Raw genomic sequence first — 14,695 nt, 5'->3', positions numbered from 1 at the left:
CTCATAGGACAGCAGCACCCAGACCATAAACAGATAGTCTCTAGGTGTTCAGTTGCTTTTTTTAAGTGTTTAAAATATGAGACCTACTTTTAAAAGGCATGCATTGTCTTTAATTGGCATGCCCATTTACTCTGTCAACCACAGAAGTTCCTCCACTAATTTGGAGGTTCATGAGGCTTATTTTGAAGCATCCTAGCAGCTAATTTCTTCATCTCACAGTCAGTATTTCTCAGTTTCATTATCTGGTTTTAGATTCAGGTCAAGCATTTTGGAGCAAAAAGCAATACCTCCATGAAACTGCATCAGCTCAGGAGGCGTGTGACCACTGTTTGTCCTTCTATTACTGATGCCGCTTGATCATTGATCTTCTGGCTCAGATCTGAAAAGTGCCAAGACCTGGCTGTTGCCTTTGTTCTTCTGAAATTGAAAACAGCATGGGAGTAGTACTTTGGTACTGTGTGATCACCTGCTCCCCAGTGTCATTTCAGCTGGTGACTTAGCACTAACAGCGTCTGCCTGACCCAGTTATTACTGGGTGCTGCAAAACAGTGACTTTCTGTCATCCCTTCCTGAGAGTCCACACTCTTCTTTGAAGAAATTTTCTTCTCTCCTTCTGCCTTTGGGAATTCTTTACGTTTATGTATTGTAATGCATTTCCCTCAGTATTATTTTCTACCTCAAACTGTCCCAGCCACTCAGTCCTTTTGGCATGTCCAAATGGGTTTTGGATCATTTTCTTATTTTTGCAGCAGCTTATTTCAGGCTCACCAGGCACTTTTTCTGCCCTAAACTGGGATTCTAAATAGTCAGCTCTAACAGAAAGTGTGGTCTAGTGGAGGAACGAAGTCATTTTCCATCAAAGAACTATGGATTCAGTCGCCGTAAGGTGAAGAGTGATGGAGACTAGAGTCGGACCTGCGAGTTCAGACTATTTGGATTCAATCTGCAGAAGAGAGGCTAGATTTGTTCCTGGAGGGAACACAAAATTTTCCATGAAAGTGCAAAATTCATGATGTAGTCAAGGAATAGGTACCTGCATAGAATAGCTGGCAAGTAGGTAAGAAATAGCCAGGTGATAAGGAGTCCTAACTGCTATGCCAAGATTTGTGGATAGGTCCGGGGATGTATTTTGCTTTGTTCTATCTTATAGTTACCCCATTGCCAGTTAGGATCATTCATAGTTATTGCTGGGGCTGGAGAGATGGCTCAGCGGTTAAGTGCGTTGCCTGCTCTTCCAAAAGGTCTCGAGTTCAATTCCCAGCAACCACATGGTGGCTCACAACCATCTGTAATGAGGTCTGGTGCCCTCTTCTGGCCTTCAGGCATACACACAGACAGAATATTGTATAGTAAATAAATAAATAAATATTTTTTTAAAAAAAACATAGTTATTGCTTCCCGTAGGAATGGCATGGCTAGATGTGAGGTAAGAGAGTAAGAAGGAGAAGCGGTGCTTTAAAAGGAACACAAGTAGAGTATCCGCCACAGCCCCGCAGTGCTCTCCTTCCTCATCAGCCTCACCAGACTATCCGCCACAGCCCCGCAGTGCTCTCCTTCCTCATCAGCCTCACCAGACTATCCGCCACAGCCCCGCAGTGCTCTCCTTCCTCATCAGCCTCACCAGACTATCCGCCACAGCCCCGCAGTGCTCTACTTCTTCATCAGCCTCATCAGCTGCAGGGTGTGTTCTCATGAAACTTCTAAGTTTGGTTTATTTAAAGTGTTACTTTTCAGTAGTCTGCCTACAGTTTCTTCTAGGTATTCCTCGGCCTAGAGGGCAGTGAACTCAGCCCTTGGGAATGAGCATGTTGAGAATTCAAGTATCTGTTGACCTAGGGTTTAATCATCTGAAACAACTTACACCAAGTGTCGTGTGCCTTTTATAACCTACCATGTGAGGCTAAACATTTATGTGGAATGATAATCAGATTCTATGTCGTCAAGCCAAGAGACACTATTCCCTGGTATGACAGATGACTGCGTTCATCCTGTCTTGGCATTTTTACTAAAACCTGAGAACCTTAGGTACAGAGACACTCATCTTTGATCCCTGGTAGCTGCTGTGTTCAAACTCTAATAAATGCCATTATCCCTCCATGTCCTTGCTGCCTGGTCCCAGAATTCCCATGATTACCATGTGGTGAAGGTTCTTGAGCCATCTTCTATAAGATGGCACAGTATTTGCACACAATCTATACATACCCTTCATCTACTTTAAGTAAGCTAGACTCTTCACAACAAGGTGTGGATTGCTTGTAGTATCTTTTATAATGTTAGTACAATGTGAGTCGTTTCTGTACTGTACTGTTCAAGAAATAAATCTAAGAAAAACAGTTTGTACCTGTCCAGGACAGACACAGATTTCAACCCACCGATAAAGAGCTTACATATTTAAAGGACCAACTGTACGTAGAAAATAAGCAAAGGCATACATATATATGAACAAGGTGGCCCCCAGAATGATTTTAACTATTTCACAGAAGCTAGCTTAGAAAACGTGTGAGTTTAATTCATTCTACTCAGCCAGCTATATGTATGCTAATCATTTGCATGATGGCATTTGCTAACTGCTTCAATCAGTATGTGTCTCTTTCTGCTGATTGTAAGAGACGATCCTATCATGCTCTTTCAGTAGAATATCCAGAGAAAACAAAATGAAGAGAAAATTTCTTGAGTACTTATCTTATGTTAGAAATTGGATCCTATATTCTGTGTACCATGCCTGTGAAGTAGGGATTATTATTCACATTCTTCAGTTAAGGAAACTGAGACCACAGTAAATAACTTCGCTCACCTCTGTCCTCCTCGAGAAGGGGTTTCCAATGTTTTGACAGAAAGATGCTTTTTCTCTGCAAGCTCCTGTTTCTCGTCCTCACCCCTAGAGAACCTGGACAGAAGGTGGAAATGTCTTAAGAATGTTTCTTGTATTTCTGAGGTATAGTTCTTGACAATATGAAACCCTGTCCCTGGTGTAATTGTTGCTGGATCCAAATTTGTGCAACCTTTGCAAATAGTGTGTTCAAGAGAGCAGTGTCCACGCCATGCGCAGAAGACGCAGTCCTGCAGCCGCAGCGCTCTTCCTCCTCCTCATCCTGCATTCTTCCCACCCTTTCTTCTGGGAGGTTCCCTGAGCCTTGGAAGGCCTGGTACAGATGTCCCATTGCAGGCTGAGCATTCAACCATTCTCAGCACGCTGAGCAATTATGAGTCTCTGCCGTAACCACAACTCATTGCAAAAGGAAGCTTCTGTGACCAAAGACAGCAACACTGATCTCTATGCTCAGACTAAGTACTGTGAAGGCAACTTGACATGCACAGTATGTCCATTTAGCAATACAGCCGCAGCAGATCCTACTCAGACCAATGACCTTGTAAGTTTAAATGGATTGTTCTGTATTTCAGATTATTCATTTTAGTTTCTATTCTGTTATTTCCTGTAAGCTGGGAGCTTATCACAATACTTATTGCTATTAATTAGCTGTTGATACAATAGCAAATATTATAGAATAAAACCTAAACTATAGTTGCCTTGCTCAGTAAAGTGTTTTCTGAAAAGACTTCATTCCTGTGTGTTCTAACACAGCCATTTCAGTTCTTTTCTCCTTTGAAAACTAATGAAGATGCATCCTATTGTAGAAAAAGAAAGGTACATGATGTGGTTTCCTACCTCTAAAAGCCTAGAAGTCTTAGCCCTCACAAAATCAGAAGGAATTAATGCACAGCTGCCAACAGCAACAATTGTATACTGTTTTCTTTTGAGCTCAGTTAAGACTAGGGTTTTCCTCTAATTGGTTTCCAGACGTACAACACATTGTGTCAATTTCAGATGACTGTGTGTACTTGGTTCCTCACTATAGAGATTCCTCTTTGAAATTAGCAGAGCTTCTAAAGCACTCTATTTTGCCCTTATAATTTATTAAAAGTCTACACTGCCCCCTACAAAATCTGTCAAACTTTGCACCCCTAGTTCTGGGATGTGTCTAAGAAAGCCACTGGGCTGTGGGAGCTGTCTTATAGGAAGCAAGGTATCATCCACAGTTAGCAAGTAGACTGTTGTAAACCCCACCATGACCCCCACCCAGACCCCACTATCTACATCATGTAACAGTGGTGTCTGTCTCTGCAAATACTGATGCGTGTATCCCCTTCACTTAGAAACCACATCTCCTAAAGCTTCAGGCCAAAAGAAATGAGCTTCTTGCAGTGCACTGCATGCTACAGTAGTGTTCATAAGAAAGCCACTCTGCATGCCCAGACAGTTCTATTTTATGGCTTCTTGTTTGCATTAGTAAAGACATTGACAACTACAAAAAGCAAATAACATATATTTTAATTTAAAAAAAAATCACCCAGTGTTGTGATTTGACTTGGCAGTAGTGGGGATTTAAATTGCATTTTCAAGATGTCCTGAGGAAGACAGCAGGCCCCCTCTAGTGGAGACTGAGCCTTGTAACTGACTGTTTCCCTCAAGCATGAACTGCATAGTTAGAATCTGAAGGAAAGGGCACTTTGTGCTTCACTTTGGTTTATGTTTCTAGTCACATTTTAGCCAAGAAAATCCTGTTAATCAAAAGATATTTGCAAGAGAGTCGTTCAAAGTCACACTGATGAAATGAAATGTTCTGAATAAGCAAGGGAGACGATGCTGACTTGTGCCAAGGTGCTAACCTCTTAGGAAATAAAATACATACTTACATGTGTGTACCTGCAAGATATATAAATATACTGTCGTAGTTTGAATGTAAGAGGCCCCCATAAGCTCATAGGGAGTGGCAACATTAGAAGGTGTGGCTTTGTTGGAATAGTATGGCCTTGTTGAAGGAAGTATGTCACTGTGGAAGAGGTTTTGAGGTCTAAAACCATATCCAGTGTGTCAGTTCACTTCCTGTTGCCTGTGCAAGATGTGCGAATCTCATCTCCTTCTCTGGCATCATGTGTGCCTCCACACTGCCCTGTCCCATCATGATGATTGTAGAATGAACCTCTCAACTGTAAGCCAACCCCAATTAAATGTTTTCCTTTATAAGAGTTGCCATGGTTATATTGTCTCTTAACAACAATGGAAACAATGGAAACTAAGACATATACAAACTCCAGCTACACAAGTCAAACTTAAACCTCACTCAGATAGTTAAGTAGCTTGAAGGATAATTTTATCTCCTGCCTTCGTCTTGAGCTGAGTTTGTAACTTGTACGATATTACACATCTGAAAGTCAGCTTTGACCTTTGTGTTCCCATTAATTTTCCAGAACGTAAGCCATGCTCACCATGGCATTTCCTTATGAGTTAAAAATAATGACCCAAACTCCATGCTTTTTTAGGTATCTAGTTTTCTGTCCCCTATGACTTGTACTGTGTCTTCTAGTGTTTAATGGTTTTATAAAATGTTATTTCTCTGCCATCAAAGAATAAATAAAACTTACCCAGGCAAGCAAGAAAGTAAATGACACATTACAGATATGTGTTTTGAGTTTAGAATTAGTAAAGAAAAGTGGGGGGGGGGAGGTAATGAATCTATTGTCAATAATAATGTATAGCCCACGACAGTTAATATTATAATGACAAGTTCTGAGAATGAGTAGAGAACATTGTAGAAATTCTTGAGTTTAAAACCCTACACCGTGTGTTTCCTCCATTCTGCTTTGGTATAACATCTACTATCAAAGTATATTCCCAGCTGTGTCACTGTAGCTGTTGACAAACTTGGCCTACACTGAGACAATTCTGAGACAAGTTTTTCACTGATCTGCTTCTCTTTTTTTCCCCACAGCAAATGATGTGCTTGCCTTTGGAACGCTGGTCAGTACTTCCAACACCTACGATGGGTCTGGGGTCGTGACTGTGGAAACTGACCACCCTCTTCTCTGGACCATGGCCATCAAAATCTAACCCATAGGTGGCGCCCATCATGTGCCTCTGCCTTCCCTTATCTGCCCAGTGGTCCAGTGTTCACCGTGAACAATCGCCTCAGTGTGCAGAGATCTAAATGTCTCCATAGCAAGCTCTGGGCTGTCAAGATGTTGGGGTTAGGGTACAGCTGAGCAGAGGAGCACTTGCTGCACAAGGGCCTTGGGGTTCAACCCTCAGTACCACAAAATAGAGATGCTGGTGTCTAAACTTTCTATAAATGGTATCTCAATTTTAGGTTGAGGGAAAATTATGTTAAGCTTTATTATACTCTATTGAAAAACTAAAATAGATCATTATGTTATATAATTCAGTTATGATTATTTTAATTTAATTAATCAGGCCATTTACCTTAAAGATATCTTTTTAGTTTTGAAGCACCAAAAACTGTTGTCAGTGTTGCCTTGGAGTCTAGCACTTCCTTAAATGCCTGACAACAAGGGCTACCTACCTCTGAGTATCTCCTACCATTGGATTCCTCTCTGTAATGTACATTATCTTCCAGTGCTATGGTAGGATGGCACCGTTTCACCTTGACGTGATATTTTAAAGGATAAGAATCACTGACTTAATAGTTAGATTTGAAAGCAAGCAGTTGCATGGGCTGTGAGAAGTGGTAATTCATGAGTCCCTCATACATTAACACCCCAAAACTTAAAAGTAAGCACTCTGAGCTTTGGAAATGCAGAAGCCTTTATGAAAAATTATGACACACACCCATAAGGTTTGTGCAGAGGGATCTTTATCTTAAAATCTCAGCCACTTTTAACATACCTCACACTAAAAGATGAAAATTAGTTCATGGACCATCCATTTCCTGATATCACCAGAAAATTAGTGTGCTGTGGAAATAAATGAGCACAGCCTGCTGAGGAATCAGCTCCTGAGGCCTCTTTCTTCATCCTAGTCCACCATGTGCCTGGTTCCTGACCCCCTTTTAGCTGTAAAGGAGCAGGGGCTGTAATCATTGAGTTCGGGAAAGAACCCCAGCTACAAACGCTAAATGCTAGCACATTACAGTTGTAGAGCAGATAATACTAAGCATACACTTGCTGGTGCATAAGAATGTCTTCACGTCTCTTTCATCATGTCTCCTACTCGTCTCCCTACCCTCTCCTATTCATTGGTTAAACTGCACCTTGCCAACAACCCATGACTTAAGGATGACCTGCCCACCATGTTGTGTTTATCCATGATTGTGTCACGGTCTTCATGGTGCTACAATAGTTTGAGGCTTAAAACATAAGTAGAGAAAGAAGAGAGATCAGTTGACCCAACACCGTGTTCTGCACAGAAATTCTTAGAATTATTGATATTATTTATGCAAATATGCGATACTGAAATCTGGATGTCAATAAAAGCAGTTATCAATGTGCATGTCTATAGCGGTTTTCTAAGAAAATGTTTAATTTTTTCACTTGTATTTCATCATGACCTATCTCTCATAAACAGTATTTCTACTCAAAGGGTTAATAAAGAGGTATAATTCATAGTTAAATCTCACATCTGACTCAGTAAAGTGTTTTCTATTTCCATCCATTTGCATGCAAAATGGTATGTACTCACTCATTAGTGGATTCTAGCCATAAACAAAGGACGTTGAGCCTATAGTTCGTGATCCTAGAGAAGCTAAATAATAAGGTGAACCCAAAGAAAAACATATATTTATCCTCCTGGAAATTGGAAGTGGACAAGATCGCCAGGCAAAAGTTGGGAGCATAGGGGTGAGGGTGGGGTGGGGCGAAGGGGAGAGAAGTAGAGAGAAGGGAGAAGGGGAGGATTGGGGAGAGCTTGGGGGAGTGGGATGGTTGAGATGGAGGCAGGGTGAATATGGGAGCAGGGAAGAAGATATCTTAATTAAGGGAGCCATTTTATGGTTGGCAAGAGACTTGTCCCTAGAGGGGTTCCCAGGTGTCCAAGGAGAGGTCCCCAGCTAGATCCTTGGGCAGCAGAGGAGAGGGTGCCTGAACTGGCCTTATCCTATAGCCACACTGATGAATATCTTGCATATCACCATAGAACCTTCATCCAGCAATGGATGGAGATAGAGACAGAGACCCACATTGGAGCAGTGGACTGAGCTCCCAAGGTCCAGATGAAGAGCAGAAGGAGGGAAAAGATGGGCAAGGGGTGCGTCCACCCACGGAGACGGTGGGACTGATCTAATAGGAGCTCACCAAGGCCAGCTGGACCGGGACTGAATGAGCATGTGATCAAACTGTACTCTCTGAATGTGTCTGACAATGGGGGCTGACTGAGAAGCCAAAAACAATGGCACTGGGATTTGATTCTACTGCATGTACTGACTTTTGGGGAGCCTAGTCTGTTTGGATGCACACCTTCCTAGACCTGGATGAAGTGGGAGGGCCTTGGACTTTCCACAGGGCAGGGTACCCTGATTTCTCTTAGAACTAGAAAGGGGGGAGGAGGGGAGGAGGTGGAAATTTTTAATAAATAAATAAATAAATAAATAAATAAATAAATAAATAAATCTCACATCTGATTTCAAACAACCATCAGTCATATTAAGTTCTCCCTCTACCTTTTCTCCATGGACATTACTCTCTAAACAACCTGAACCAGTGCTTTTTATTCCATCGTTTTGGATCCCCTTTGCTCTATTTATAAAAATAAGAATTGCTTGTCTTACCTATCTGTTTTGTAGAAATTAGAAAAGACAAAAATGAAGATAACTCGCATCATGGGTATCTAGTTGCTGAAGAAAAAGAGCCGGTAGTGAACTGTGTGTCTTGTGCAGTAGAGAAAATAAAGTGGTAGAGAAAGACCTCTGAGGAGCAGAGATGAGATGGGACAGTTGAAGATCACATTGGTGCCATGGTGACAGGCTCATGTCTAGGGCCTTCTGCATCTTCTTAGGACAAATGCAGAGCTCAGAGGTTCCATGCATCCCTTCCATTCCCAACAGACAGATGCTGCTCTTCAGGAGAGAGGAGCCGCCAGGCTCCTTTTCTGACTCGGCAGGAAAGCTTGTGCAAGACCTCCAAGTGCTGCCACCAACAGTACTTGTCACAAATGAAATGAGGGGGGAAAGGAGACAGAGCAAAAGCCAGGCAGGCAGCATCTTCTTTGCCACCACTCTCTACTCAGCAGAGGCTCAGCCACGTCTCCATCTTCCAGTTTGCAGACCTATTCACTACAAGCAAAAGACATGTCCATCATTTTTAAAGTTTTTAAAACTTTTTAAAGTTTAGTATTAAAGCTTATTTAACCTGCAAGCACCTCTGTGTGCATGTGGGGTGTGTGTGTGTGTGTGTGTGTGTGTGTGTGTGTGTGTAAACTTTAATGAAGCTTGGTGAACATGTAAACACTGGGGTCAGTGGGGATGGATACTTAACCCAGACTATCACCCATGAATGATTCTAGAAACACTGGATGACTACCTCAGGGATTCTCTCAAAGCAAAGGCTCCCATCCCCAGTTCCTGCTGACAATGGAAGAAATGCTTGCTGGTGTTACAACGACCCCTGCCTGATGTTTGAAACTACACAAGGGCAGTTCCCCTCTCTGTGTACTATCTGACTCACCTAAACAAATGTTTGCCTTTTTTTGTATAGCAATAATATGAGCCTGCAAATAGTGAGGGCTCGGATACATAGGTTAAAGTCAACCCTGCAAGGAACTCCCTCTTAGCCCCCATTCAGGTCAGACCCTGACCTGCTGCCTGTAGCTATAATGGAAAATGCAAGTTGGGTCATGCTTCTTAAACCTTGGCTTAGATCAGTTCCTTCCTTGATCAGCTTGCAGCTTCTGCCCTCTAGTGACTGCTCCATGAAATAGCACTGGCTACCCTTAGCACTAGCTTGGTCTGAGGCAACAACAACAGCGATTGGCTTTTCGATGATGGAAGTCTCACGTGACTATGAGATGTGAGAGGTGAATCAGGTGGAAGCAGATGTGGGTCTGACGGCAATATTCTGGGGAAAGGACAGAGCAGTTTTCACTGGGGTTGAAAACTAGGACTTTTACTCACAGAGAAGCAAGGAGGAGGTACACATTGCTTGCGTGGTTTTGAAGCTATAAGGCAAGAGTGTCGCCTCGTGCTTTACGTGTAGAGTGCACCTCTCACCATCTACCCCCGTGTGGAGTCAGTCTTGCTGATTACTCCTGCTTACAGTCACGCCTCCCGACACATTTACTGAACTGTTGAAATGAAGCAACCCGTAGATGGGATGTGACTGGTGGTGTGCATCAAGTCAGCAAAGAGGGAGAAATGGTTCTTCACTCCTCTGGGTCTCTGGGATTATTGTGGTCTCTCTCAGTGGTGACTTTCAAACTGTTCACCATGACCCACAAAGAATATATTTGCTTTATGACTCAGTCTGTAGAGAAACACACACACACACATACACACACACACACACACACACACACACACGGAAAAACATACAATATGTTCTAATTTTATGTTAAATTGAAAAGCCCTCCCGTATATTTGAAAATCATATCTCAGAAAAGAAAATGGCAGAGAGTTACTTAAAAGCATGTGTGAACATGAACATAGGAGTCCTTGCTGAGGTTACACTAATTTCTTAAATTTATGATATTGATGCACTTTTAAAATCTATTTTTCTGTAAATATATTCTTGTGTGTGGAGTGCACCTCTCATCATCAACCCCATAGATTAAAATTTAAGCCTCAGGGCCAATTCCTTCCTAGGGGGTCCTTGTCTAAGGGCTGGACAAGAAGTGGCAGGTGTAGGTAGCAGAAGTTTGCCCTTCCCTGCCCCATAGCAGATTTCACTCATCAGTCATGATTTTCTTTTCTGGTGAGCCCCAGCCAACGTCTCAAAATTCATCTCAGAACAGTTATCCAAGCAGATGTGATTGCTGACGCTCCACTGACTCAGAGCTAATGTGTTATTTTCCCACTGTATACAAAACCGCTCTGCTGACAGCCCAGGAAAGAGGCCGTGGAAACATCACTCTTGCTCACAGCTAATGAGTAAATAAACACATCCAAGGACTTCTTCCCGGCGTGCTAAAAGCAAGGACTCTGTACAGAGCAAAATAAAAACTAGATCTCCCCTGAAATAACTTGGAGAACATAAGCAGATCCCATGCTCATTCGTAGTTAAGAAGGAAGAGTCCTCAGAACCGGCCTGCAGCTTCTCAATGAGAGCCAAAATCTCTAAGAGACCACGCTGACAGAGTCCGTCCAGATATGAAAGAGGATTGCAATAATTAAAAAACTTGAAATTGATAACTTGTACCTTAGCAACTATTTATTCTTAGAAATACCTTTTAAAGTCTAAAGACTGAGAGAATATTTAGTAGACAGGATTTGGAGGAAATAAAAAATTAAAAGTATAGAATTTCTGTGATAGAACGGTGTTCCACCTGAATAGCTTATTTCGTGCTGAGTTACTTAATGATATGAATCCTTCCTAGACTATAAACCCCTGTAGGCATGGACGTCTGTCCTTGTCATCTGTCATCTCCTGCTCCTAGGATGGGACCTGTCTGCTGCATGAGCTCAGGGGAGACATGCAGTCTGCCGCTGCACGAGCAAACAGCCGCCATGCACCACACTGCGGGAACGTGTGTTCCCCAGCCTCCAGCAATCCCTGTTCCTTTCCGTATGTGGTCCTGAGCTGTCGACACGTCACATATGCTAGCATTTCTCTTACATGTGTCCCGCTCCACGTTGGACAGACCTGGTCAATCATTCTTCACGTTCCTGCCTGTAGACGGAAGTAATGTTTACAAGGCCAAGGCGAGGATCCAAGGTGCCAATCCAAGGCAAGCATTTGGACTATGAAGTTGCCTGAAACTAGTGAGTAAAGGACAATGAAAGATACAGCACATAATGACAGAGCTTGGAACATATGGTTCCATGAACAAGAACAAGGATCTAAGGATAAGGGCTGTTCTCCGACTGGTGGGGAACTGTCCTGAGTTGGAACTCTTGAAGCTGAAGCTCCTCCCAGTTGGAGATGGCTGTCATAACTAAGGTAGGCTACTACTAGAACTCATGCTGTTTCTGACAATTTAAGGACTTGCCCTTGGGTTCTGACCTCTTTATTTGTATTTAAATCTACTTGTTACACCAGATTAAGCTGATGGAATTAGTTTGAGTCCTCTAAGATCTCCCCCTGAACTGCCTACACTACACCTAACGATTTGTGCTCTTGATTCCTTGTTCTCTGTTGAATAACCTATTGGTAACGAAAAATTCTATTTTAATGTAAACTGGGTGTGGTGGTGCACACCCGTAATTCCAGCACTCAGGAGTGGGGGGCGGAGATTCAGAAGTTCAAAGTCATCCTCAGATATATAGTTAGGTCAAGGATACCTAGGCTATGGGAAGCCGTTTTCAAAAACAAAACTAAAAAGAGCAACAATGACAAAGAGTCTCTCTTATAAAAAAATCACTTTTATTAATACACTTCATGAATATTTGCAGAAAGCATGCAGACTTCTGTGTTTGCAGCCACACTTTCACCTCTCCTTGTTGCCAATTTCCCTCCTTATCCCACCGCATCTTACTGGATAGACCTGATAATTGTAGTCATCTTATGGAATTTAAAAACCAGTTATTTCTAACATAATGGGGCTTTCAGTACTATGACATTATTGCGAAATATAGGGAAAGTCCTAAAAGTATGGAATTTCTTAAAATAACGTAAAAGCTTCCATTTTTTATTCTGTGAGAAAGACTTAAGTGCCCAATGACATTCTCTACTACAACCACACCATTAATTTAAGAAATCTCATTCATTCTGCCATTGGTTCCTTATTCATGGACAAAATTTCCTTGGCCCCAATGGTCCACATACTGCTCTTTTATTTTTTGCTCCTTAAAATTCAGGGAAGCCTATATGAATAATGAGGCAAGGAGAAATGGTGCAGAAAGTTGCTGGCATCCCTTTTAGTCAGGGAATTTATTATGCATATTTTAAAATTGACCTTTTAGTCTAAGTTTTTATTCAATTCCAATACAAGAAATTAAGCAACAAGGTCATAGTGAATATTTGTATGCGAGTGGCAGTGAACAGCGTGATTCATGAATTAAAAAAAATGTTAAGAAGCCAATAGATTAACAGCAAGTAGAAATGCAGGAATATTTTTTAACAAAGAAGCTAAGCTTTTTACATCACAGGAAAAACTCCCCTTTGGGAAAAAAAATGCCATAAATCTGAGTGTGTGTGTGTGTATGAATCATTTCACTCCTTGTCTAGACCATGTGTGTCTAGTAGTGAGCATGCATGTAAATATATAAATGCTATTCACACAGATGCTGCCATTACACATTTCCATTTCAGGGGTTAATGGCTTTCCACAGGTCACTGTAAGGCTCTGTCTTCTTCAGTTGATACCATAAGTGCTGAGCTCTACAGCCTTAAAATTGTATACCTCATATTCAAGGGACACAGAAAAGTAAATTAGCTATAAAGAATTAGAAGTTAGAGAGGCCTCAAGCCACAAGAAATATCCAATTCATATTCTAATCTCTCAGAAAATAGTCCCATACTAGCAGGCTCTTGCAGACTTTCAGGTGGTATGTTCCATGTTGTAGGAACATGTAGGAACATGTAAAAACATGTTGTAGGAACATGTAGGAACATGTTGTAGGAACATGTAGGAACATGTAGAAACATGTTGTAGGAACATGTAGGAACATGTAGGAACATGTAGCAGCGGTGCTGCTGTCTACCTGTGACAGAATGGACTTGATCCCTGGGGGCACAGTAAGCTCCCTGACCTAGCAGTGTCCATTCCACCGCTGGACCAACTCACATAAGGATCTGGCCTAGAACTTACTCTACACTGACCTACACTGATTGGCTCCCAAGGAAATTCAAGAATTTTTTTCTATTATTCAGTCTGATGGAATGACACCTGTGTCCACTACCTTCTAGTGTCTGTGCTGCCTTGATAAGAAACGATTTTAACCTTATATCTTTCACAGTGATTTTCTTATGGCCAAATTAAAATATTACTGATGTTTCATGTTCTAGTCAGGTCTCGTGTGAAGATGGATTTGATTTGATATTTGATTTTCGAAAGAATGCAGAGAGAAGAATATAGCTTAAAAATAAACTCCCTTATTACATGCAAATTCCACAGACTAATACTTTGTCATTTCATTGTAACCATGGGTTAACATTTAATAAAAAAGAAGAGGTGATGTGGGATTTCCCTCTGTATTATGTGAATACCATTGGTTAATAAAGAAACTGTCTTGGGCCTGCACAGGGAACAGAGATAGGCGGGAAAAACTAAACAGAATTCTGGGAGAAAAAAGGCAGAGTCAGAGAAGAAGCCATGTAGCCCAGCTGGAGACAAACACTGGGAATTTTGCCCAGTAAGTCACAGCCACATAGCGATACACAGATACTAGAAATGGGTTAAGTTAAGATGTAAGATTTAGCCAATAAGAAGCTAGAGCTAATGGGCCAAGCAGTGATTTAATTAATACAGTTTCTGGGTGATTATTTGGGTCTGAGCTGCCAGGCAGCCAGGAAACAAACCAATGGCCTCCTTACAACAAGAAGGAGCAGATGTACAAACTGTTCTTAAATACTAGGTTGGCTGCCAACCATTAAGGCCACTGCGGTACAACAATGCCCTTGCAGGGCTTGCCTGACAGTGGGGGAAAAATCAGAAAGGGCTACTCTATTCTGGTTCCTCATCTAGATGTAACTTCTCCCTGATGCTTCCTGAGTCAACATGAGCTCTATAGAGGTCCTATCTCTCCCCATCCACCAACACCTGGCTCCTCCTCCTACACACGCCATCTTCCTATATGTGACCAGAGATGAACAA

General features: G+C 41.9%; 1 protein-coding gene across 2 annotated transcripts in view; it reads left to right on the top strand.

The window, feature by feature from the left end:
* The window catches only part of Tpk1 (thiamin pyrophosphokinase 1), a 330,187-nt gene extending 322,904 nt beyond the window's left edge, over window positions 1-7,283 (top strand). For both annotated transcript variants that reach the window (XM_085683895.2, XM_085683894.2), the window contains one exon: window positions 5,772-7,283. In XM_085683895.2, the coding sequence (XP_085540021.1) occupies window positions 5,772-5,890 (119 nt within the window). In that variant the 3' untranslated portion in view covers window positions 5,891-7,283. The remainder of the gene's footprint in view (window positions 1-5,771) is intronic.
* The last annotated feature ends 7,412 nt before the right edge of the window (window positions 7,284-14,695 follow it).

The sequence above is a fragment of the Myodes glareolus genome, chromosome 25, assembly GCF_982192425.1.
Source record: "Myodes glareolus chromosome 25, mMyoGla1.1, whole genome shotgun sequence".
Taxonomy (NCBI): domain Eukaryota; kingdom Metazoa; phylum Chordata; class Mammalia; order Rodentia; family Cricetidae; genus Myodes; species Myodes glareolus.
Note: the sequence above shows the minus strand (reverse complement) of the source record. Positions and strands in the feature narration are given on the sequence as shown.